General features: G+C 46.1%; 1 protein-coding gene and 1 long non-coding RNA gene across 3 annotated transcripts in view; one reads left to right on the top strand and one right to left on the bottom strand.

Annotated features, from left to right (window-relative positions):
* LOC141374646 (uncharacterized) overlaps positions 1-24,306 on the top strand; it is a 72,022-nt gene that overhangs the window by 39,869 nt on the left and 7,847 nt on the right. Inside the window, exon 2 of the long non-coding RNA XR_012381690.1 lies at positions 2,178-2,261. This is a non-coding gene — a long non-coding RNA (uncharacterized lncRNA). The remainder of the gene's footprint in view (positions 1-2,177; positions 2,262-24,306) is intronic.
* SLC25A28 (solute carrier family 25 member 28) lies at positions 14,238-24,087 on the bottom strand. Of its 2 annotated transcripts, none has more exons than XM_025880804.2 (4): positions 23,685-24,087; positions 17,665-17,893; positions 16,483-16,539; positions 14,238-15,090 (listed from the first exon to the last, which is right to left on the bottom strand). In XM_025880804.2, exons 1-4 carry the CDS (start codon positions 23,973-23,975, stop codon positions 14,573-14,575), a joined length of 1,095 nt encoding a protein of 364 aa, XP_025736589.1. In that variant the 5' UTR covers positions 23,976-24,087; the 3' UTR covers positions 14,238-14,572. The 2 variants fall into 2 exon arrangements, with proteins under 2 accessions (XP_025736589.1, XP_025736590.1); XM_025880805.2 differs by lacking the exon at positions 23,685-24,087 and adding an exon at positions 23,376-23,657.

The raw sequence follows: 24,306 nt of genomic DNA, 5'->3' as shown, positions 1-24,306 counted from the left end.
TTTGAATTCTGATCCTTTGGCCCCAACTTGGCCACTCATGGCTTTGTAACCTCGATCCTCAGTCTTCCCAACTGAGATGTTGACAGGTCGGTTCTCAGACTTTATGTGTGCATCTGAGTCATGGTGGTGTTGCGGGGGCGGGGAGGTGTCAAAGTCTTTGCCGGGGTGAGGGTGGGACCGCTATTAAAGATGCAGATTCCTGAGCCCTGCCCCCAAAGACTTTGACTCTGGCCTGGGGCCCGAGGACAGAAGCCGTTCCAAGAGCTCACTTTGAGAAAACAGGACCCAGTGGTCTCAGAGAGGATGTGGCTCTGACTCCTCAAGGGACTGGGAGGTGCATAGCACTCCTCACCTCTTGGGGTAACAGCCAACCACTTCGGGGCACGCTCTAGCTCTGGCTTAGAAGGGAATGACTTGGTAAGTGTTGGAGGCAAAGGGAATGGTACGTGAGCTTCTTAGAGACTGGCAGACTCAAGGTCGCCTTTGCTCCCTGGGTTGTCAGGACTTGTTAAACGGGACGGGGATGAATGCAAGCACACCAGCTCCCGGGCTGCACTCCTGTGGGTGGCGGAGGACAGCAACGGGACCTCCCGTAGAGGGGTGCTTTGAGTACCTTCCCCTACATGCTGTCATCTGAACTTCAGGGCATAGATTTTCACCTTCGTTTCACTGATGGGGAAACTGAGGCACAGAGGCTTCTTGCCAGTGTATACGCTGCTCCTTATTGGCACGCTCAGGGCAAGATGTCAGATCGCCTGATTCCTGGTGTAATGGTCTCCCCAGTGTACCGTGTTGCAGAGAACTAACTGTGTATTTATTAAGCGAAAAGACTGAGGAATTATTAGCAATACGTTTCTAAAACGTCTTACTTAGCCAGAACAATGATAAAGTTCCAGTATAGACTGCAATTACTGCTCTGATGAAATTAATGATGAAAATGCCTGAGGGTGCAGCCTGTGCAGTCCAGTCTGGTGGTGAGGGGCCATGAGCGTATATGATACACATTTGCATACATGGGCTTTGGAAAAGAGATTGAAAGGGGTATATAAAATGGTAACAGTGATTATGAGTAGTGGAATTACAGGTGATTTTTATTTTCTTTATACTTTTTATATATCGATTGTATTGGTTATATTTTCTGTAATGAGTCATTTTTCATAAGAAAAAACATACACGTAACACATCTCTGTGTTTACAGATACTTGAGAGTTTCCAAGATGCATTCACAGATTTGTTAGTGGGTTTTGTTCTTACTCCATAAAGGTACTCTGAGCAGCTATTATTTTATTATCCCCATTTGCAAAGGAAGTAACCTCCCTTATGGCACACCACATAGCTTATCAGAGGCGGGCTGTGACATGAACCCAGATCCATCAGCTGCTTTTCATGTTTCTTTGCTCCCTGAGACCCTGTGTTTGCTCGTTTGAGTGAGCTCCGGACCCTCGCCACCCTCTCACGCACGGACCTGTGGTCGTGCCTCACTCCGCCCCCCTCCGGTGGCCTCAGCCTAATACAAGGAATCCAAAAGTGGGTCTTTCCCTGTGTTTCCACCTTCACGGTGCTGGGAGCACCCTGCTGCCCACGGCAGGGCGGACGTCCACACGTTGGTGCGATGGATTCTTTCACTCACCACGGGGCCTGTTGAGACGGGAGTGCAGGTGCCCTGCAGCAGGGCTCCTGGGGGAAGGCCAGGAGGGAGGCAGAGAGACGAGTGTCCCTTGCAACACCAGGGAGGTTGAGCCACTCTTTCTGTCTGGAGGGTGACCCGACCGTGCTGCCCTGGATTCTGGGTGGCAGAGGGAAGGGAGGAAGTGACACTGAGGTGCCTGCCCAGGGATTGTAAATGGCTCTCTTGGGGAGTGTTGGGTTTCTTTCCTTTCTACAAACAGTGAACAGTCCCCGGACCACAGAACAGTGGGCTGAATCAAGGGAGGAGAAGAGAGCAATGTGGGGCCAGGAAGGTGGTGTGGGAATGAGAGGGGCCTGGGCATACATCCAGGCCCACGGGCAGGCCCTGCATGACTCGACTTGCCAGATAACTTTTATATGCCTGGTCCCTTATTTTTAAAATGGTGATGAGGTTCATGATGTCAAGGATGCCTTTCTTGGAGGATTGTTGTAAGGTTCAAATTGGTTCACTTCCTCAACCAATTATGTATTACCTGTTGTGTTTCCAGATCCTGTTTTAGGTGCTGGGGGTAGAGCAGTAACTGAGACAGAAATAGGCCCAGTCTTCATTTGGGGAGACACACAATAAGCAGGTAAGTGTATAATAAAACTTCAGACTGGTGAGACATAAAGCTGAGTAAAGGACATAAAGGGGTAGCGGGAGCTATTTTATTTCATTTTATTCCATTTCATTTCATTTTATTATCTTTTAATTTTTGTCATCCCTACCCCCAGTGTGGGGCTCAAACTCATGACCCCAACATCAAGAGTCATATGCTCTACTGACTGAGCCAGCCAGGCGCCCCAGGAAGCTCTTTTAGATAAGGAGTCAGAGGAGGACCTCTCTTGGGAGGTGGGACTGTAGCAGAGGCCAGGAGAAGTGAGAGAGTGAGCCGGGTGGCATCTGGGGAAGCGTATGCAACACAGCAAGGGCCGCAGAGTGGGTTTAAGCGTGACAACAGATGTGACAGTCCCGGCCTATCAAATGGGAACAGAAGGACCCTCCAAAGTGGCCACTCCTCACTGGTCTCTTGACTTTCTGACAACTAACAAAGAAATGAGCAGTCGCAGAAAGACAAGAATTAAACTTGACATTTCCACTGGTCCTGGGGTCCTGCCCATGTGCACCATCACAGGAGTAGGCTGAAAGAAAAAGAAAGTACTTTCTTTGTGCCTCCATTAGAGCCAGGAGCATCTTAATTTCATGATTTGTTTATATGTTGGTCTCCTCACGGGGAGATGACTTCTGGGGACAGGAGTGCCTCTCACTTCTCAAAATTATACGTTGCTCAGGGACAGTGCCCACATTCCAGACGCCTGGCATACAGTAAGTGCTCAATACATTTTGTGGAATGGAAGCTTTAGCATAAGAAAATGCTGCACGAAGGGCACCTGGGTGGCTCAGATGGTTAAGCGTCTGCCTTCGGCTCAGGTCATGATCCCAGGGTCCTGGGATCGAGTCCCGTGTCAGGCTCCCTGCTCCTTGGGAGCCTGCTTCTCCCTCTGCCTCTCTCTCTGTCTTTCATGAATAAATAAATAAAATCTTTAAAAAAAAAAAAAGGAAAATGTTGCACAAAGAATTTCATATTCTTCTGTGGCTATTGCCAGGGGATCTGCAGTGCCCCCAGGAGGGACGCAGCCATCGTCTTGGAACACCTGTGAGACAGGCCAGCGAGCTACATCCCAGACTCTCTTAACTCCTTGCTCCAGGGCCCGTTTTACTGTCTTGTTCTCAGATGGAAAACATGTCAAGCCGTTAACTTGATAAGAACAGATACAGTGCCTGATCTTTGCCTGTAACTAAAAAGCAGCCCCTTTGCTTCCCATCTGGCACTGGCTGTCTTCCAGCTTCTGCACATGGGGTCTCCCCTCAGCTCTCTCTGGAGCCCCATATGGGCCTTGTACTCACCCCTTGGTGCCGTGTTGTAGTCATCTCTGTGATTTGTGGAAAGCAGTCTTAGAATCAGGTGAGCTGGGCAGAAGATAAAGCAGAGATCTCAGGATTTGGCCAGATGTAAAACATACCTTAAGTTCACATGTTTCAAAGGTGAGCCCAGCAACAACCAGCTTGGTTCATAATTACCCATGTCATTGTGTGGCTTAGAAAAATTGAAACAAGCAGCTCATGGTCCTGGAAAAGAGGATTTGAAGGGAACAGGGGAGAACACCTCAAGTGGAAGAACTGGGTGCTTGCATGGCTACAGTTGGCTGATGGCAGGAGGCAGCTGGGGAGTGGGAGTGCATTCCAAGGGGCTGGCAGGAGCATCTGCAGAACAAGCCGTAGGAAAGTATCTCCCCAGGGATTTCCTCCTTGCTTGCTCCAATTCCAAGCAACTACCAGCATTTTGCTTGCTTTCCTAAGACCCAACCCTGGCATGAAGAAATAATGGTGACCTTGAGACCTCACCCTCCCTCTGTCTTGTGCAACCTGATGTAATGCAGATTGAATGTGTCTTCCCCCACTTCTCTGAGTCAGGAGTAGGGGACTGGAGAGTGTTTATGTCTTCTAAAAGATGGGGAGGTGACCGGAGGGCTGGTCCCCTTGCCCTCACCTCTACTTCCATTCCTTGGGTTCTTTGTCCAGGCAGGCCAGACTCAGCTGAGTGACCCTTGAGTGAGCTGCGTTACTGACCTTTGGTGAACCAATGCCAGGAATTTGGTGTGGTTAGTTGAAGTGGGCCGCAGATCTAGGCCAAAGTGATGTTTGACACTGGAGGGCTCTGTTAATACCGTGTACATGAACTGAGGGACAAAGTAAGGTGTAGGGATCCCCAAAATAAGAGTCCAAAGAGCTGGTGGACAGCCCTTGGCTGTGTGGCTGTGAGCGAGTGCCTTCACCTTTTCTAGCATTTGTTTTTTCTACTATAATGTGGGAATAATTCCTGCCACACCTAACACACAGGGTTCTTATGGGATTCACGTCTGAGCAGATTTACAACACGTGATATCAAGTGGTAGAAAGTACATGGTATCCCTCACACGGTGGTTGTGAGGCTCACCCAAGCAGTTAACTCAATGACCAGAACATACTAGATGCTCAATAAAGCATTATAAATAATTCTCATTGTTGCTCATAAGAATTCTGTGTGTGCAAATGTGATCTTAGACCACAGAGCCATATATAAAATGTGAGTTCTTATTTTCATTGTTATTTTTTTAAAGATTTTATTTATTTATTCATGAAAGACAGAGAGAGAGAGAGAGAGAGGCAGAGGGAGAAGCAGGCTCCCAAGGAGCAGGGAGCCCGACACGGGACTCGATCCCGGGACCCTGGGATCATGACCTGAGCCGAAGGCAGACGCTTAACCCTCTGAGCCTCCCAGGCGCATTGTTATTATCTGTGGTTACACCACCACTTGTCCCAGCCCAGGCAGCTACGTCTCATCCAGGTGATTTTAGTAATCCCCCTTCTATCCTCCTTGCATTTGCAACTCCCCAATTCAGCCCCACACAGTCTCTTCCTCACACATCATAACGATTGCATTGTTTCTCTTGAAGAACAATGTCTTTGGTGGGCATATGACCTCAGCACCCTCCAGATCGGTCTTTGATGCAAACCCCCTTCTCTGCTGTGGGGATCTGACCTCTCTTCCCCAGACCTCTGCTTATCCCTTGAGCTGTCACTGCCAGGTGGAGCACCCTTGTCTCTTCTCTCATCTTTCCTCAGTCTCAACCCGTGACAGTCCATATCAGCTCCTTTCTTCAGGAAACTTCCTCTGGTTTACCCACCGCACAGATCACTCAGCTTATATGGGCTCGGTTTGTGTTTTATGATTTTACTTTGGCCTGCCCACTACTTTCTAGACAGGCTTTGAGCCATGTGGCACAGACTAGGTTTTTGGTTTCTTTTGGATTCCTGGCTGGCTCATAGTGGGATGTGCTATACACATCTGAGGAGGTTGTCCTTGACCATGAGGCTCTCACCTCATTATCTCCATTCTAGGCCCCATTTGAGAGAGAGAGAGAGAGGCAGAGAGAGCACAAGCAGGGGGAGGGGCAGAGGGAGAGGGAGAAACAGACTCCCCGCTGAGCAGGGAGCCCGATGTGGGACTCAATCCCAGGACCCTGAGATCATGACCTGAGCCAAAGGCAGGTGCTTAACCATCTGAGCCACTCAGGTGCCCCCCCTTTTTAAAGGACTTTATTTATTCATTTGAGAGAGAGAGAGAGAAGGCCCCTCTTTAGCAGCAGAAGTCCCTTGGGGAGCAGTGCCACCCTTCCATGAAACATCTTATGTCAGATGCCAAGGTGAGTCCCTACCTCCCACCACACCCAGGGAAAGCTTTTAACTCATGCCTGCAAATGGTAAACCCTGCATGACTCACCATGGTCCTACTCAGGTATAATTGCTCTTGCTCTCTAATTTGGCAGGGACCTTGAAACCAAAAGAAACCCATGCAAGGAGTATGTCAGAGCCTTGGGTCAGTGTCTCTTCAGCAAACTGAGATTTTTCTCCTAGTTTAGTTTTCTATGTATACCTATAGATAAATGCCCAGGCTGGGTTTCCCTTTCCCCCACCCACCTCTCTGCGCTCTGGTTTGGTTATAGGCCTCCCTGGGAGAGAGCAGTCCTGAGCTCCATGTGCAGATTTGCTCCCAAGTTTCTCTTCCCTCCTTTGGTTTCTGTTTGCTTGGCATTTGTATGTGTGCTTGGCACTTGGCACAGATACAAGATAAATGGGAACCTGTCTTCTCTGGAGAATCTTACAAGGTGGTGGAACTTTCTCCTCCGCTTGTAAGAGACTTCTGAAGAGGGCTCCTGGATTCCTGCTCTCTTCTCTTGCTCCCCTAAACTTTTGGGGTTAAAGTCCACTTTGAGAATATTTTGAAAGCTATGGATTCTCTCCCCGAAAAGGTACACATATCCAATAGTTTGCATTAAACTCCAGGGGGTTTATAGACCCCATCAAGCCCATCCACAAACCTACAGGCCCTAGGTAAGGAATACTTCTGCTCTTAAAAAAAGTAACAAGGATGAGGAGAGGGGAAAAAACCCCCTCAAAACCACCTAAAAATGGAACACAAATAGAAACAAATGAACCTAACTCTATTTCAAATAAATAACATTACTATCCTGAAGGGAGAGTAAACAAACAAACAAAAACTAATGAACATTGAATTCTAGCTGAAGGAGTTCTTCCTATAGTGGCATGGGTTAGCAATCCCAAAATGTTTTTGTGTGCTGTAGAACTGAGCAATGAATAAATATATTGAGGATAATGGGAGCCAGTTCTTGCTGTTGGAGAAGAGAGTTACAAAGACAAAGAGAAGGAAGACTAAAATCAATCTTATGGTATTGAATTAGAATGGGAGGTATCTATATGAGGTCATGGTTGTGTGCATGTACAGATACTGAAATAAGATATCAATACCAACTTATATTTCTTAGTTCTGTCTGCTAAAAGGCTTAGAAGTGGACACCCAGTAGCCCTGAGCACACCTGGCATCTATATCTTGGTTTCTAAATACCTTTCGCCACTAAAAGGAACCAGGACTCTTTGGAGAAATGGCTGGTTTCAGGGCTCAGAGAGGGAAAATACAAGATGAACCTAGGATATCATGTTGTTCCAGAAATCAAGGAGGTGCTAAAAAGATAGTGGCGATATGTCAAAAGGACAGAGGAATCAGAAGAGGCTCCCACTGGTCAAATCTGGGGCAATCTGAACATTAAATAACAATAGTAACATTCCCACAGAGCATTCATAGAATAAAATAAGAATCTGTGAACTCATAGTGTCCAGAATATATAAAGAACTTACACAACTCAGCACCCAAAAAATAAATAATCCAATTTAAGAATGGGCAGAAGACAGAGACATTCTCCAAAGAAGAAAGACATACAGGTCAACAGACACATGAAAAGATGCTCAATGTCACTCATCATCAGGGAAATCAAAATGACAATGAGATATCACCTCATGCCTGTCAGAATGGCTAGAATCAACAACACAAGAAGTAACAAGTGTTGGTGAGGATGTGGAGAAAAAGGAACATTTGGCACTGTTTGTGGGAATGTACTGGTGTAGCCAGTATAGAAAACAGTATGGAGGTTCCTCAAAATGCTAAAAATAGAACTCCCGTACGATTCAGTAATCATGCTACTGGGTATTTACCCCCCAAAATACAAAAACGGTAATTCAAAGGGATACATGCACCCCTATGTTTACTGCAGCATTATTTACAATAGCCAAATTTTGGAAGCAGCCCAAGTGTCCATCAATAGATGAAGATAAAGAAGATGTCTCACACACACACACACACACACACACACACACACACACACAGGAATATTATTCAGCCATAAAAAGAATGAAATTTTATCATTTGCAACAACATGGTGGAGCTAGAGAATATAATGCTAAGTAAAATGAATCAGAGAAAGACAAATACCATATGATTGCACTCATTTGTGGAATTCAAGAAACAAAGCAAACAAAGGAAAAGAAAAGTGAGTGAGAGAGAGAAGCCAAGAAACAGACTCAACTATATAGTCTGATGGTTATGGAGGGGAGGTGGGGGGGATGAAGAGTACACTTATCGTGATGGTCACTGAGTCATGTATAGAATTGTTGAGTCACTGTATTGTACACCTGAAATTAATATAACACTGTATGTTAACTATACTGGAATTAAAATAAAAAATTTTAAAAAAGAATCTATATATAATATAAATAACAAATAAATAAGGGAGAACTCTCATAGAAGAATATCAATGAATAAATGTAGAAGGAATGATGAAGCTAGAATATCATCATTGTGCAACCATTAGTAATCATTGACATAGACAAGAATCATCAGTGGATGCTACAACTTGGAAGTTTGATGATGAACAGGATATTTACATAAACTGAAAGCACCTCTGTACAGATTGCTTACTAGCTTCAAAGGGAAAATTAGTAATTCTACCGTGGGTTTACCTGGTGAACACAACCATAAACAATCAGTTAATGATACCAATGAAGAGACAAACCGACCTCGTGTGCCTCCTGATACAGTGTCCTGAGAAGGACTCGGTATCATCTCTACGGTGCATCTGCCAAAACTGCACAGCCTGAATCTAATAATGGGGAACTGTCATCAAACTAAAGGCCATTCGACAGGATAACTGGCCTGTAATCTAAATTTAAAAAAAAATCGAGTCCATGAGATTAATAAAAAGCTGAGGACCTGATCTCGATTAAAGAAGACTTAAAGAGATATGAATATGTAGTAAGTGCAATGTGTGATCCTGGATTGGATGCCGGGTCAGGGGGAAGAAACAGCCATGAAGTAGGACATTGTTGGGACAGTTGGTGAAATTTGCATATGACCTGTAGATCAGATAATAATTTTGTATCAATGTTACATATATACACACATATGGTATTGAATTAGAATATATACACACACATATACACGTTTATACAATACCTATTTCTACACACACACACACACACAAACGCGCGCGCGCGTTCTCTTGGGCACAAGCGAAAGCTGCAGTTCACAGGTGGAACTTCTTCAGGCAAACTTCAGTTCTGCTCTTAAGCCCTTTCCACTGATTGAATGAGGCCCACCCAGATTATCTAGGATAATCTTCCTTACTTAAAATAAACTGATCATATCCGCAAATACCTTCACAGCAACGTCTAGGTCAGTATTTGACTGAAAAACTGGAGATGATAGCCTTGCCACATTGTCACCAAAAAACTGACCATCACATAGGCCCAACATCTACCCTGGGACCCCTACCTGCTCAGTACACATTTGTGAAGTGAGATGGCCCATTCCTAACCCCAGCACCACTTCCCCAGGCAGGCCTCAGTGTCTGCCCACAACAATATATTCATCCCACTGTCAGCAGGTGGTTCCTCAAGCCCAGTGCAGGGGATGGTACCAAAGAGGCACCATTCTACAGATTCCCCCACTCTAGGGAGACAAAACACAGCCAGAGGAGCGCAAGATGACCTACAGGTCCATTCCCACATGAATGTCTAAACCACCAAGTCCCTTTGATCTTCTTGTAACTACCTTTCCCAGGTTCCTCTTTTCTAGATGATGACAGCCCCTCGGCCAGAGCTCCCGTCTCTAGCTGGCTCCCCATCCAGGTCGTCCTCTGTCTGGGCTGTTGGTGTTGTCCTCAGACATGACTTCAGTCATCTCCCTCCCTGCTTAAGAACCGCAAGAGCTCCTCATTAGCTGCCAAGTCAAGTCTAGACACCTCTGCCTGGCTTTCAGGCTCCCCATAATCTGGCCCTCCCTGAGTGCCACGACAGCTGTCTTCATAGTTGTGAGGGGCTGTCGGAAGAATGATTAGTCTGATTCCGTGCTGCTCCAGCAGGCAGAAGGAGATCCTAGGTGGAAACCATGGGGAGACCTAGGTGCCTCAATAGAAAGAACTACTCTCCTTTGTTTTTGGTGTGTGAATGTGGGCTGTGGGGGTGGGGGGGTAAGGTGGTGTGTGCGGAGCTCTGACGACACGTGGAATATTGTACACAGCAGCCACAGGACTTCTCTACTTACCAGCCTCAGGGGCAGGAAATCACAAAACACTGCACGTCCAGTCTGAACATCAATCGTGTGACGTTTCTGATAGTTTAGACAGACTATTGTTTACCAAGCCTCCTAAATCAATGAGTGGAGACAAGAGGAGGAATATTTTAGATTCTCAAGAAAATACGTGTTTGTTTTGAATGCCTCGTGTTTGTGTGGTAAGCTGGGGTTAGAGGGATGGGCGGGAGCCTATTGATGGAAAGCCCTGTTGGCCATGGTGAGGAATTCGGCAACTGAAGCAGGGCTGTGACATGATCCTAGAATGGAAGCAGGAGACCAAGAAGAATGAACTTTCTAACAGCAATGAACTTGGCAGCGGTGTCATGGATGGCCTCGAGCAGCAGTGAGCTCCTGGACACAGGAGTGGGGATGGGGAACCCCCTCTCAGGGATGCTGCAGAGTGAAGTGGGGTTCCAGGAGGGATGCTGAGCAAGATGACTTCCAAGAACCCTCCCACCTCTGACATTCTCTGGGTGGCCTCCCGTCCTCCCCTCCAACTCCAGATTTCCAGCCAAGATATCTTCAGTGTCTGCCGAGAGGTGGCGCCAAACTGACTCCCCACTCAGAACCCTCTCTGCACACCAACCTGCTCTCCTTTTTGTCATTCAGATTCTATCTACCCACAGCAATGCTCTTGACAATAAATTATTACAAGGGTGCAACTGAGTGACAGAATAAGCTATTGTACATTCATATAATGGAATGGTGTGTGGCTATTTACGTTGAAGTGATGGAAGATTTAATAATATGGAAAGATGGGCACCATGTACTATCATGTGAAAGAAGCTGGTTACAGTGTGACCTGAATTTTGAATGTTTTTTTTAAAGACTTTATTTATTCATCTGAGACAGAGAGATACAGAGAGAAAGAGAGAGCATGAGCAGGGCGAGAGGCAGAAGCAGGCGCCCCACTGAGCAGGGAGCCCGATGTGGGGCTCGATTTCAGGACCCTGGGATCACGAACCGAGCCAAAGGCAGACGCTTAACCATCTGAGCCACCCAGGTGCCCCTGAATTTTGAATGTTAACAAAAAAATGCATAGAAAAAAATACTAGATGATGAGTACATCAAAATGTTGTCATATTTTCTGGGTAATGGGATTGGAGTTACTTTCTTTTTATCTATTTTTAGAAATTTTATAAAATTAGCGTGATTTGTCTTTTATTGGCTTTTGCAAAATTATTTTTTATTTCTATTCATCAAAGCCTCCTCTTTCCCATGACCTCTGACCTACACTTATCTTTTCTGTCTCTAACTCTTCTTGTTGGTTCTGTATAATGTACTACACAGCTGTATTCTGTCGTGTGTTATTACAAGATTGTTTCATTCATGTTAGTCTTGTCTCTACAATTAAGAAGGAAAGTTTTCTCTGGCTAACCTGTGACTACTTTTGTTGCTTTGGCATAGAGGCGTGCTTTGGCATGATTTCTTGCATGGCATAGCACTGTGCAGGAATTGACCACTTGATAGTGGCTTGGTCCTGGATCCTCAAGGTGCCACATGACCTACCTGGCTTTCCAGAGAGGCCCTGGACCTGGGAATGCCCCAAATGCCCACAGCTCTCATGGGGATGAAAGCGAAGCTTGGCTCCTGACCCAGGTATTCAGGAACCAAGATTGTTCAACCCTCTCACACTATTCTGTCTCTATCCGCTCTCGTGATTGGATGAAGAGACCTGCAGGACCTAAGGCCCTGTCCGGATTCCAAACCAAGGGTCCTCCAGCAGCTAGGGCACAATTGGAGACTGGAAGGTGACTTTTGCATTCTTTTCCTCATTGTTTGCGAACGACATTAGAGCTGAGAGAATCTTTAGTGACTATCATCCTTTCAGACGTTACCCCGTCTCCTATTCTTTTTTTTAAAATATTTTATTTATTTATTTGAGAACGAGAATGAGATAGAGAGAGCATGAGAGGGAGTAGGGTCAGAGGGAGAAGCAGACTCCCTGCTCAGCAGGGAGCCGATGTGGGATTCGATCCCAGGACTCCAGGATCATGACCTGAGCCGAAGGCAGTCGCTTAACCAACTGAGCCACCCAGGCGCCCTACCCCGTCTCCTATTTTTAAGAAATGGTCATATTGCCACAGTGCCTACTGTGGTCTGCATACCACGCCAGACAGCAGCTCTGTCCAGCCGACTGCAGGGACAGGTCTGGAGAGGCATCCCTTTGTTCTCACATTCCATCTGTGCTGGAAGGCAGTGACTCTCTTACATTTTTACCGGCAAACCCTGTGAAATGGCCTCTGCAATGATTTCCTCATGCTCGTTTTATTCCATGGGCGACTCAAACTCCGGTGGCCACAATTTAGCCATTACCATCTCTCTTTTCCATCGCTAAAGCCGAGGGGCAGCGCAGCTTTAGCAAGGCTTAGAACAGGAGAGTCTGCTGTTCCCTTGAAGGTTTTTTCAAGTGTATTCAGACACGGTTCTCCACAGATTCTTGAAGGGCTGTCAGGTAGGAGGAGGGCAAGATTTATTCTGTAATGGATTTCTATTGCAACCCTAACATCACGCCAGTCTGGCACTTTCTGTCTCCCTTGCCACAGTCCCGGTCCAGGCCACCGGGCAGCCTTGCCTGCGTGACTGTGACAGCCTCCCAACAGGTCGGCCTGCTGGTCCAGTCTTGCTCCTCTAATCCCTCCTCAGAGAGCCTCAGTGATCTGTTTAAATTGTAAATCTGATCACACTACACCTCTGCTTAAAACCCTGTAATGCGTCTGTATTGCCTTCAGGATAAACTCTAAACTCTTTAGCATTGCTTTTAAGACTCAGCGCCTGCTTTGCTCTCCGGGTGCATGCCTTGCCCAGATTGTCAGCCCTACCAAGTCCCTTGCACACTGATCCCTGAGCACTTCTTACTCTCTCTCACCTCTCTCCTCTAGAACATTTCACTTCCTCTCTTCGCCTAGTTTGGCTAATTTGCCTTCCAGGTGTCACCTCAAATGTCACTTCCTCCAGAAGCCTCCCCAGTCACCCGAGGCCAGGCTGGGTATTCTTACGCATGTTTCTTGCCATTTGATCTTGTAGGTGACTGTTTACATTTGCCTTCCTCTCCAACAATAAGCTCGTTGAGGGCTGGGATGGCTTTATTTATCACTATAACCCCAACATCAGTGTCTGACGCAGGGACACTCAGTAGTTACTGAGTGAATGAATGAATGAATGAATGAATGACAGATGACATAACAAGGATGACAGATGGGTGTTCTTGGACGTAGATTTCCACTCTGTGTACTGAAGAACTTGCTAATAACTGGTGCTATCCAAACAAAGGGACAGACCAACCCAGGAAGCACAGTGAAAGCCCCATCCCTGGAAGTCTCCAGACAGAGCCTAGTCAGGGGGGAGCTCCCTCAGGAGGCAGGTTGCAGTATGAGCCCTCTACGCATTTCCTGTCTGCAGGAAGGCACAATTAGGCTCACTTCCGGGAGCAAAAGATCTGGTTTGGGGTTTTAGTTCTGCACTTGCTGTGAGAACTTGAGCAAGGGACAGCCTCTCTGAGCTTTCCTTACCTGTAAAATAGAGATGATGCTTGCACTGCCTACTTCACAGATTTTGTGAGAACCAAATGAAGTCATGTACAGTAAAGTACTTTGTAAAAGCCTTAAAGCCAAATGAAAGGTATTATTTACCACATAATCTTTAGGTCTTGCAGCTTCACTAACTCCTGTTCTGCAACAACATTAGAAAACAAAGTGCCACATGGGAAGTTGTACTTTGGCAGGCAGAGCTGGGAGAGTAATCTACCTCTTCTGTTGGCACATCAGTGTCCCGGGAAGGCAGTAGTGGGGATCAAGAGTGCCTGTTTAGCTAGGATCTGTCAAAGGCCATGTTCCTGCCATCAGGGAGATTCCTTGAAGCCTACTGTAAAACAAAGGGAGTAGGGCTCCAATGTCTTAAGTCACTGTGAAAATCAGCAGAAACCCAAACTATGGACATATGCGATAAAGCTTCCCTTTGGGCCCCTTGATTCATGCTTGAAGTCAAGAGCAGTTGACAGCATTTCACTTCCCCTTTGGCAAAACAAACCCAAGGAAACCATTGAATTTAAAGGCTTTTTATTAGGAACCACGGGAATGAGCTGCTTATCCCTCTAGAATAGTCTAGAGCAGGTCATCAGGCCCAGGCTGGAGAGAGGCTGTCAAAGGTGCCGTGGTGTGCTTTGCTGCACTTGCTGAGGGCCCGGAAGGGAAGGTGGCGGCAACGGAGGCTGACAGGCACTGGTGTTAGCCAAAACACCACGAGCCTGGGGGGAGCCCTCTGCCTCCCTTCCAACTCCACTCAAGGCTGGAGCATGCCAGGAGACGGAGAACGTGGCTGGAACAGGCAGGACGCAGCAGTGCTGAGCGCTTGGCAGCGTTCTCCGCCGCTTCACTTCACTTGCCTGCCCTCCGCTCTTCTTGCCGCTTGGTGATCAGGTATTTGAAGAACTCGTACACAGACCATGCGATGGCTGTGGAGGGGATCTGGTAAATGACTCGAGCCTGCACCCCTCGGAAGTAGGCGGTCACCCCGCCTACTTGATACACCGTCCTGAAGGCACTGGCCATGCCTGTGATGTGTCCTGTGATGTTCGAGTTCAAAGCCAGGGATTCCTGCGTGTTGAGCAGTGTTTTGCAAACGTCCAGTGGGGTTGTGGCAGCAGCAGCTACAGCTCCAGCACAGGCTCCAGAGAGAACGTGGGAGCTGGGGTTGTACCGTCTCTGGGGGTTAAAGTGCTCCTGCAGGAACTCATAGGTCATGAAGTGAATGGCTTGGAAGGGAACATTCATGGTCAGCTGCGTGGTGTAGCTACGATAAAAGGCGCCGGCCCCTTCATTTTGCCACACTGCCCGTACACAGTCTGTCACCCGGTGGTACGGTGAGTTGTACATCTGCATCCTCTGCTTGACCACTGGTGGTGCCGTCAACATGAAGGAAGGAAACGATGCCAGCAATCAACCGGTGAGCAAGCATATCCAGATTCAGAGTCCCAAGTCAGCGGGTCAGCCATTGGAATGGAGAGAGGAAAAAAAATATGAGTGACCTGTCACTAATATGTTAATACGTTAATGTCTCATACGTTAAGGTTTCCCTTTTTTGAGAGGGAATAGGAGAAGACTGATAAAGGGCCAAAATATAACAGACCCACTTCTAGTAGGATTTCCTTAAAACCAACCAGTGAGGGGCACCTGGGTGACTCAGTTGGTTGGGCATCTGCCTTCAGCTCAGGTCATGATCCCGGGGTCCTGGGATGGAGCCCCGCATCGGGTTCTCTGCCCAGTGGGGAGTCTGCTTCTCCCTCTGCCTCTGCCCCTTTCCCTGCTCATTCTCTCTCTCACTCTCAAATAAATAAATAAAATCTTAAAAAAAAAAAAAACCAACCAGCCAGTGAACACATAATACATGTATGATTTAGACTCCAGAGGGTTTCCCTGAAATAAGTACCTACCTACTATCATTATCTTACCCATTCATAAAACTCAAGACAAGAAATGACTCAGTGGCAGTGAACATAATAATGAAGAGATAGCCCTAATAATCCCAATCCTCAAGTATGCAGAGCACCCAACTCTTATGACACGAGGATAGTTAATCCTCCTAGAGGAGAAAGGCTACCAAAAAGAAAACAAAATTCTTAACCAGGAAGACTGTGGCTTCAGTTTCCAAACATCTACTCCCTCAAGTGGATAACATGGTGCGAGCTCTAGATCTTCAGCTTAGGTTTGGCCCTTTCCACACCATGACCTAGCCAAGACAGGTAAAGAACTGAACTTAAAGAACATGGCAACCATGTTATCCCTTCATATTTGTTTTGAGTACCTCATTCTCCACCTGGAAAGCCAAGATCCAAGCAGCCATGCAGGAACTGAGCTCTACAATTTCCCCTTTCATTCCTATTTCAACTATCTTCATTCCAACAAGAAAGGCAAGATTTTTAAATGTTAAAATCCATCTTCACCTCTTTGAAGAAAAGTGAAATAATCCGTTAAATTTTCAGAGATCAAATCCACTACGGAGAGGACTTCCAAGAAGGCCCAGGAATAGGCCAAGTAGAGCCATATCTTTTTTCAGAGAAGCCCCAAAGACGAATGGAATCTCAATGAGTTTGCTTCCTAGGGGCTCCTCCTCAGTACCGACAACATGGAGGGAGCGCCCTCTACTGGTAAGGCACAGTAGCAGAGAAGGCTTTCCCCCCAAAACCGACCAGCTGCTCCCTGGCTTTCTTCCACAAACAGAAATAAAAGGAAAATCCCAGAAATGCCGATGCAGCTGCCCACAGAAGGAAAGGCGGCGGAATCGTTACCTTCTGCTGGATTCATGGCCGCATCATGCAGTAATGTGGCTACGCACCCGGCCGCACCTGCAAAGGAGAAAACAACTGCCACATGCAAGGCCAGGAGAGGTCAAACAATCCACTGAGGCCTGGGGTGGGGGTGGGGGTTGGGGGATGGCCAAGCCACAGTAGGACGAGGGTTATAAGAGCCAGTTCAAAAGATGGGGACCCACTACTCCTAAACCCCCATTCTGAGAAATGAAGATATTTGCTCCCACCAGCTGAGTAACCTATGGTGACCACAGGTATACTAGGAAGGCCTGGAAGAGCCTAGGAAAACAGCCCAGATTTTATAAAGACACTTCTGAGAATAAACGCAGTTCACGCCCCAGATAGGAACCAGAGCCACTGAGGCCAAGGGATGCCGGCATCGGCTGCCTCCAGTGGAGGGAGAACATGACATGAGGGGTGGCGGGGTGGTCAGATTTGCACCACAGCATCTCATCTTCCATCCTGCTGCCCCTGTGCTGCCCAGTCCATCTCCAAACTCTACATCTGTCCAACTAGACCTTTCCTTTGGGTCCTGAACTGCCATATCCCTCACCACTCCTCTCCACTCCCAATTTGGTTTTCAATCCTCAAGCACCAGGCTGCTGTCTCTTCCCTTACTTCCACATAACCTCCAACCCTCTGGTTTCTCTGTGCATAAGTCCCTTGGCCCCACCCCAATTCACTTGTTGAGGCCTGGTCATGTCATCAACACCACAAACTGCCTCTGGTCAGTTAGGATCCTGAAAAGGTGAGGCAAAGAGCGGGGGCTCCATTGTCTTCCTTGGGTGGCCGGGTCACCTCTGATCCTGCCCTGAGGAGGACAGCACTCGACTATCAAGAAATACACAGTGTGTGTGGGGGGGTAGCTCAGTGTGTCTCCACATTACCAGGGCATTAGAAGTTGATGCAGGGAGATGAAAGAGTCGAACTGGTAGGTAAGGGAAGATACTGTAACACTTTGTTGAGGTGGTCCCCAAAGAGGGGTGGGGTTGAAGCAGGCCGTTGGCTGAGAACATCAGGTTTGGAAGTCCCTCCCCTATAATCTGGCCTAGCCCAGCCCAGAGCTTCAGCTCCAAGCCATGCTGAGACTGGAAAGCATTAACAGCAGCAAAGCCCAGAGAGGTGACAAAGTGGGGGAACCAGCACAGGAAGGCTCAATACCGTTGGCAATATGGCTATTGCCCCCAGGGTGGATTACATCACTCAATGTCTTTTTTAACTTTTCGTAGCAGGCAAAATAGAGGGCATGGGCAGGCCCTGCGCCTGTCGCTGTGACGTTCAGCCCTCGCATAGGCCTCCACAGGCCCTCTGTTCTTATAATCCTCCAGAGTGCCTCCAACACATTGCGATAGCGGGCGGCTGGGTCAGGCTGTAGGCTCTGCATCCGGGTCTGCAATTATAGAAAGAAGTGCAGGGTCAGCGATGCCAACTTCTCATTCAACTTCCCAACTTCGACACTAAGGCTGCGGGCACTTCTACGTGAAATCGTGCCAACGTGCAGGAGTACCACCTGGCACCCAGTTTTACTGCCTTCCAAATTTGTGTCCCATCTTTCTAAGACGTGGACCTTTCTTTTGCTAGTCATCGATGAGGGGAACACCGTTGCTGTCTCTGAGAATATCACCGCTTGGGAAGTATCCTTGAACTCTGAAATGATTCATAGCCTCAGCAACAAATACCAAGCCTGTGTTTCAGGAGAAGTTGCTTCTGTGCCTTAATAAACTCGGGGCCAAGAGTTCTTTATAAATGGATTTTAAAGTCAACTATTTACTGTCTACAACATACTTTATGCATTATTTGCATGAGGCCCAACATTGGTCCTAGGCCTGCTTCCTGATTGCACACTACATTAATGAGATGATAGCTCATCCTCTGTTATATCCTGGATGATTACCTGAACTTCTCGGATTATTCGGCATTGGCAACTGGGCCGGTAGGTTGAATTCTTGGCAAAGGTAGCAATTGTAATCGATGCTACTCTAATGTCCTGGGAAAGAACATTTACCCTGAAACTATGAAAGGTGGAAACCAACCTAGTCCCTAAAACTGAAGGGATTTCCAGATCTCTACTCTAAACTGAATGAATCCCCAAATTGGCATCAAATAATATCAGTCTTCATGAAACATAATCCTTGGAATTTCCAGAGGATTCAATGACTGGGACAAAAGTACATGGTAGACACTTTGTATAATGTTCCTGGACAAAGCTGGATTGAAATTTGGGAAATCAATCTTTTCAAAACATTCCCCAAATCACCGACTCTCAGGGGAAGGGTGTGTCTCCTCATGAAAATCTCTTCTTGTCTGTTGATCCATTTCAAGATTAAGGTAGCATGGAGACTAACAATATAAAACCAATGTCCAGTGCCTGGAACAGAGTACGCATTCAAGATTTGTTTGCTGAAAGAATGAATGAATGAATGAACGAACAAATGAATCTTAGCTGTCTGCACCAGTTCACAAAGTAAGAAGTAGGCTATCAGTGAGTCAGTAGGCGCAACTAATGCCCAAGTACAGTTTAAATTCCTGCTTCACTCCGATTACTGATTCAATTTGAACCTTCCTTTAGCCATCTGGAATCCAAGAGTACTGCCTCTTCTCAAGAGCAAGGGGTGGGGGTGGGGGGGCGCCGAGGACTAACCAGATTAACAGGTCCTAGTTAGCTGCAAGCAATCCACATTCCTCTAAAGTTATTTTCTCCTCCTTGCTACCAACAAAGAACTGGAAGCTTAAAAGATTACTGCAAGTTCAATCAGAAATACAGTATCACTTTTTACAATCTGACACATTCATTCTACTTCTCAAAAAAAAAAAAAAACCACCAAACACCATAAATTTCCAATAAAGGATATGCTTATGAATCTTTCATATCACCCAGGGGTATAGAATCCATTAGAGGAGTTATTCAGTGACTACAGGTTTTTGCTGGCTACGGCTGCTGATAAAGATAAACTGGGTCTGGTTTCCATGATATGTGTTTCCATAGGTTTGTTTGAAACTGATCTTGTATAGGGAGACTGTTCAGAAATTGCATTGCTCTGCTGAAGTCAGTGGCATTATTTGGGCAACCAGGCTTGAAAGGTCTGGCCTGAGATTTGCAATCTTTCAACCTCAAGAGAAACCTGGACTGAAAGTTACTTTGAACATTTTATACACACCTCTACATCTAACTCACAATTCTACTTATACCCTTATGGAAAGGACCCAGGCATAAGCTATGCCAAATATAAAAATCAATATGGCTTCCCAAATGTGTGAGCCAATAAATCTTTCTTCTGGAGAAAAATGAAATCTCTACAAGTTTATGAATAGCCTTCAGTTATTAAACAAAAAACAAAACAAAACACTGGCTTTGAAGAAAAGTGAAATGAACTTAATAGGGAGATAAGTGGTTTGGTAAAAGACAAGCCACATTTGAGTCAGAAAGCTTGAGTATGAGCCCCTGCTTTGCTAGATGTGTGGTCTTGGATATGTCACTTAACCTGAGTTTCAATGTTGTCATCTAAAACATGAGACTAAGAATGGCTCATGGGGCTGTTGTGTGGATCCAGAGAGGGCATATAAAAGCCACTGGTAGTTTATGAAGCACTAGAAATAAAAGGCTTTTTATTGTATCCAAACACGGTTCGTGGACATATTTGTTCATATCGTAGAATTTATAGATCATGGCAGTGTTGTCTCTTGTATACATCATTTCACAACTGTACATGGGCAACTAACTGGCTCTTAGCCACTAGTAAATCAGGTTTAATTTTGTATTTTTTTGTTTTTACTTTAAAGTTTCTCTGTGGCTATAATGATTTTTATGTCCAGCTATTAATCTGGAGGTCATGTTGAGGAACGAGCACTATTGTGAAACTCTGTGCCTTGCTTGGCTCTGGAAATCTACTTCTGGGAGACTGCATGGAAGGCCTGAGAGTCAGACTGGGTTCAAATCATGATGGTGCCACTTAACTTGCTTCCTTTTCTTCATCTGTAAAATAATGAAAATGATGTATACTTCATGAAATTACTTCAAGGATTAAATGAATAAATATATGTAAGGCACATCAGTTAGTGCTTAGCAAACAAGAACAAGTGCCATTTATTGAATAATAAGTATTATTATTAGATACAAGGAAGTCAAATAAGCCAGTGTTTCCTAACCTTTCATTGGTGAATGTGTACAGATAACCGTTTACATCTGGAGTTTGGAAAAGATTTCCCTTGCTCTTTCTCTTTAACTTATTATGTAAGTAGATTATTTATGTCACCATTACAGAGCCAAAAAGTAGCACGTTGGTGACAGGTGGGTACTTAGCCAGATGATTTGGGGAAGATTCTGACTACTTTGGCTGTGGAGCCTATCCCTATAGATAGTCTGGTGTTTGCCTCTGAGGCCCAGTAAAGGAAAACTGGGATATATTTGGGCTCCCAAACCTCCCTATTGTGACCATGTAAATAGTTGGCTGAATAACTGTGGCCTGGTGAGGTTATGCTAGGTTCCTCCCAATGATATTTTAAATCAACTTGACCCTGATAAGTGGCTGGGGTGCACAGGCTTGCATGCCAAGAGGCAATGTCAACTTTCATTTGCAAACACTGTGGTTGCTGTTTAGGCTCCAACACAGATACCTGCCTCTAGTCTTAGGGATGGTTGGGCTGCTCTTCTTCTCTACCACCATTTATGCTAAAAGAGGAACTGGGAAGCCCTGGGACAAGTGAACTTCCTGGGAAGTCCTTTCTGAAGGAAGAGATCTGAACTTTCACGTCTGCACAAGAATGTCTAATATCCTACGGACATTAAATCTTACAACCTAGTTGTTCTCTCTAGTCGTTTAAATCCCAGCATTAATGGCAAATGAAAATGATTCTTCTAAAATGAGTTTTTGTATCTTTGAAGACTCTTGAGCATTTTTTTCCCTCTGGATCAAATAATTATTTCTTTAATATAGGGCTTTGAGGCATGACTATAATGTCATCTGACTAATTTTTTAAAAACAAACACTGCAAAGTTTATGTAAATGAATAAGAACTATTCTTCAAAACAGTTACCTTGGAAGGCTATAAGTAACTTATTCCAGCAATGCTGTGATTATGCAAAATATTTCTGGAACTCCTCTTTCAGAAGTGTTCCCGCAGTGGGTTTATCAGCCTCAAGAATAAATCAGTCTCCTTGCTTTCTGGTCCTACCTTCTCTTTGTCTCCAATCAGTATTACCCATTTTGATCTTCCACTTATCTATCATTTTTTATTCCAAATGGTCTGTTACTAAAAAACAAACAAACAAACAACTCCATTTTGTCACAGGGCAAAGCTTTGCCCTCTTTAAGAATATTCACCCAAATATTCTAGAGGCATTTCTAGCAGAGGAATCTATAAAATATTTACAGCAACAATATTATGTAAAGATATGGAATAAGGAGATAGCCCCCCAAGGTAATGGGACAACACATAAGTTATAGTAATATTTCTAAGTCAGTCACATTATTACATTGTATTTTTCAAGTCATTAAATAATTTCCATTGCTTTCCTCGATCTAGTTTTCATTTGATACCCATCCTGAAACATAGCACCCTAGTCCCCCCTGCTCTCTACTCACAGTCTAAGTATAGTGAAGTTACTTTACTTTGCAGTTTGGTCATTTTAATTTTTTGATATATAGCATTAACAGCTCACAGTCATTCAACCTAGACTTTACTACATAAATGTCTGAATCTTTTTTATTTGTACTTACCCACTTTACATTTTAATACTGTTAGAGCATTAACCATCCTCTTACTTCTCTTGCATGGATTTTACTGTTTGTTTCTATTCCTCTCAATTGACAAGGGTATTTAAAATTCTAATATCCATTTTAACCAAGTGCATCTACCAGTTTCAATGGGTATGACTATTGGTAGGAGTTGCCTTGCAATGTGCTAGAAAACTATCAACTCAATGTCATTCACAAAGCTTAATGAGCACTTTCCCCACTTATTCATTCACACTACTAATGAAAACATGTGAGAGTACCAGAACCAGGGAGAAGCAGAAAGGATAAGACTTTGTATTTCCCAACTCAGAATACTCTCTCCTTTTGAATATGTAACATTTTCCTAATTTGAGGAAAAAACACACATCAAAGAGCTGTGAGGATACTGTTTGACCATTACCCTTAACATGTAAAGGAGGTGTCAGTCTCTGTCAATACATTTATTTCAACAGTCCCCTGGAATTTACTTTTTATTCAATTTAGTCCTCACTTTTAGAGGTTGGTACCTTTGCTAATGCACAAGAATAAGAACTATAAAGAACAACCTGTTCCCCTCTTCACCTGACTTCTTTACCCACTAACCAGTCTGCTTGGTTGTGGCTGCAATTAGTTTTTACGTTCACAGGAATCATGCCTTCATGTTGCTCCCCTTTCATTTTCAGTATCATCAGCCTTCCCTTCTAGGCAACACTCCCCTTTTGTCAACTTCACGTAGCTAAAGAAATACACTGTCAGGTCCATCTCTTGTCTGGGGGCTGATGTGCTCCCTGCACATACGAAATCCTAATCCCAGCTTAGTTTTCACGTTCAGGAAATAGGTGGGGTATCATGCTTGCTGCAGAGAAACCGAAACCTTTTCCTGAACATGGTCTTTCCCAGATTACTTCCAGTCTGGAACTATGAATTCTGACTGCACAAATGATTTCCAGTCACTCATGGGCTAAGATTTAATACGTAAATACTTCATCTAGCTGAGAGATTTCAGATTTCGGTTCCTGCCCCATCACTTCTAAGGACAGACACAGCAAGAAGCTTGTAAAAGCACTCGCCCAGAGAACATCTCAAGCCATTAAGATCCTATTCAGGGTCTGATTCTCCCCAGTTGGCTTAACCTTAAATCAAGTCAGTATTACTTACCTGTTCCATCCCATCCCACCCTATTCCTGTTTAGTCCCAGCTAGGATCCAGGACTTTGGCTGACAGATTTTCTTTCCACAGTCCCGATTCATATCTCACTGACGGTTAGAAATGGGTCCTGGTTCCTGGGTGGGTTCAATTCCCAGCCGGGACCTTGCTTGCATGGAGTATCGGTCGAATCGTATGGCGGTGGCAGGAGCCAGGAAGAAACCCATGTTGGCTACGGCTCTCGGCCGGGATCCTGGCTCTGGACAGGACCCAGGGGTGGGGTCAGCTCCAGGTCGGATTCGGAGCCGGTCCAGGTCTCACCTTGACGCAGTCGATGGGATACATCACGCAGTGCTCCAGGATCCCTGCCACGGCGCCCGCCACCATGTGCGTGGTGACAGTGGCTCCAGCCGGCAGCGCCTCGTAGTCCGGGCCGGAGTCCGGATCCTGCCGTACCGGGGGCCTGCAGGCCCCGGCGTCCCCGCCGCCGGCCCCCCGGCCCACGCCCCGCTGCAGCCACCCGTCCAGCAGCGCCGACTCCCCGGGGCTCCGCCCCGGCCCAGCCGCCGGCCCCCCCGCCACACCGCCAGCACCCCGCCCCTCCAACTCCATCCACCCGGGCCAGCTGCGGCGCCCACCCTCGCCGCCGCTGCCGCTGCCGCCACCGCCCCCCGGCCCCGTCGTGTCCGCCTCAGGCGCGGCCCAGAGAGCCCGGGGCCTCCGGCTCCCGCTTGGCCCACGGACACACCCCTCAGCCAGCCATTGGTGCAGGCGCCAAGTTAGCCCCGCCCCTTTGCTTACGTACGAAAAAGATGTCTGTGGTATTAGAGAAGTTGCCTGTCATTCCTCCGCCCTGCGGCGTTGCTACGGTTTAGATCCCACCCCTTCCCCTTTGATCTTGGAAGCTTCTTGTTTATTGGCCATTGATTGGCCAACATGTAAG

Source organism: Callorhinus ursinus, unplaced genomic scaffold (assembly GCF_003265705.2).
Source record: "Callorhinus ursinus isolate GAN/ISIS: 27379988/994484 unplaced genomic scaffold, GSC_fseal_2.0 scaffold20, whole genome shotgun sequence".
NCBI lineage: Eukaryota > Metazoa > Chordata > Mammalia > Carnivora > Otariidae > Callorhinus > Callorhinus ursinus.
The sequence above is the reverse complement of the archived record's forward strand: the minus strand, read 5'-3'. Positions and strand labels throughout refer to the sequence as shown.

Coding starts and splice junctions, on each gene's coding strand:
- SLC25A28 (XM_025880804.2), bottom strand. CDS start 23,975: ATGGAGTTGGAGGGGCGGGGTGCTGGCGGTGTGGCGGGGGGGCCGGCG. Junction 16,540..17,664: donor CAATAGCCATATTGCCAACG/GTATTGAGCCTT, acceptor TCTCCTTTGCAG/GTGCGGCCGGGTGCGTAGCC. Junction 15,091..16,482: donor GGCCATGAATCCAGCAGAAG/GTAACGATTCCG, acceptor CGGCACCACCAG/TGGTCAAGCAGAGGATGCAG.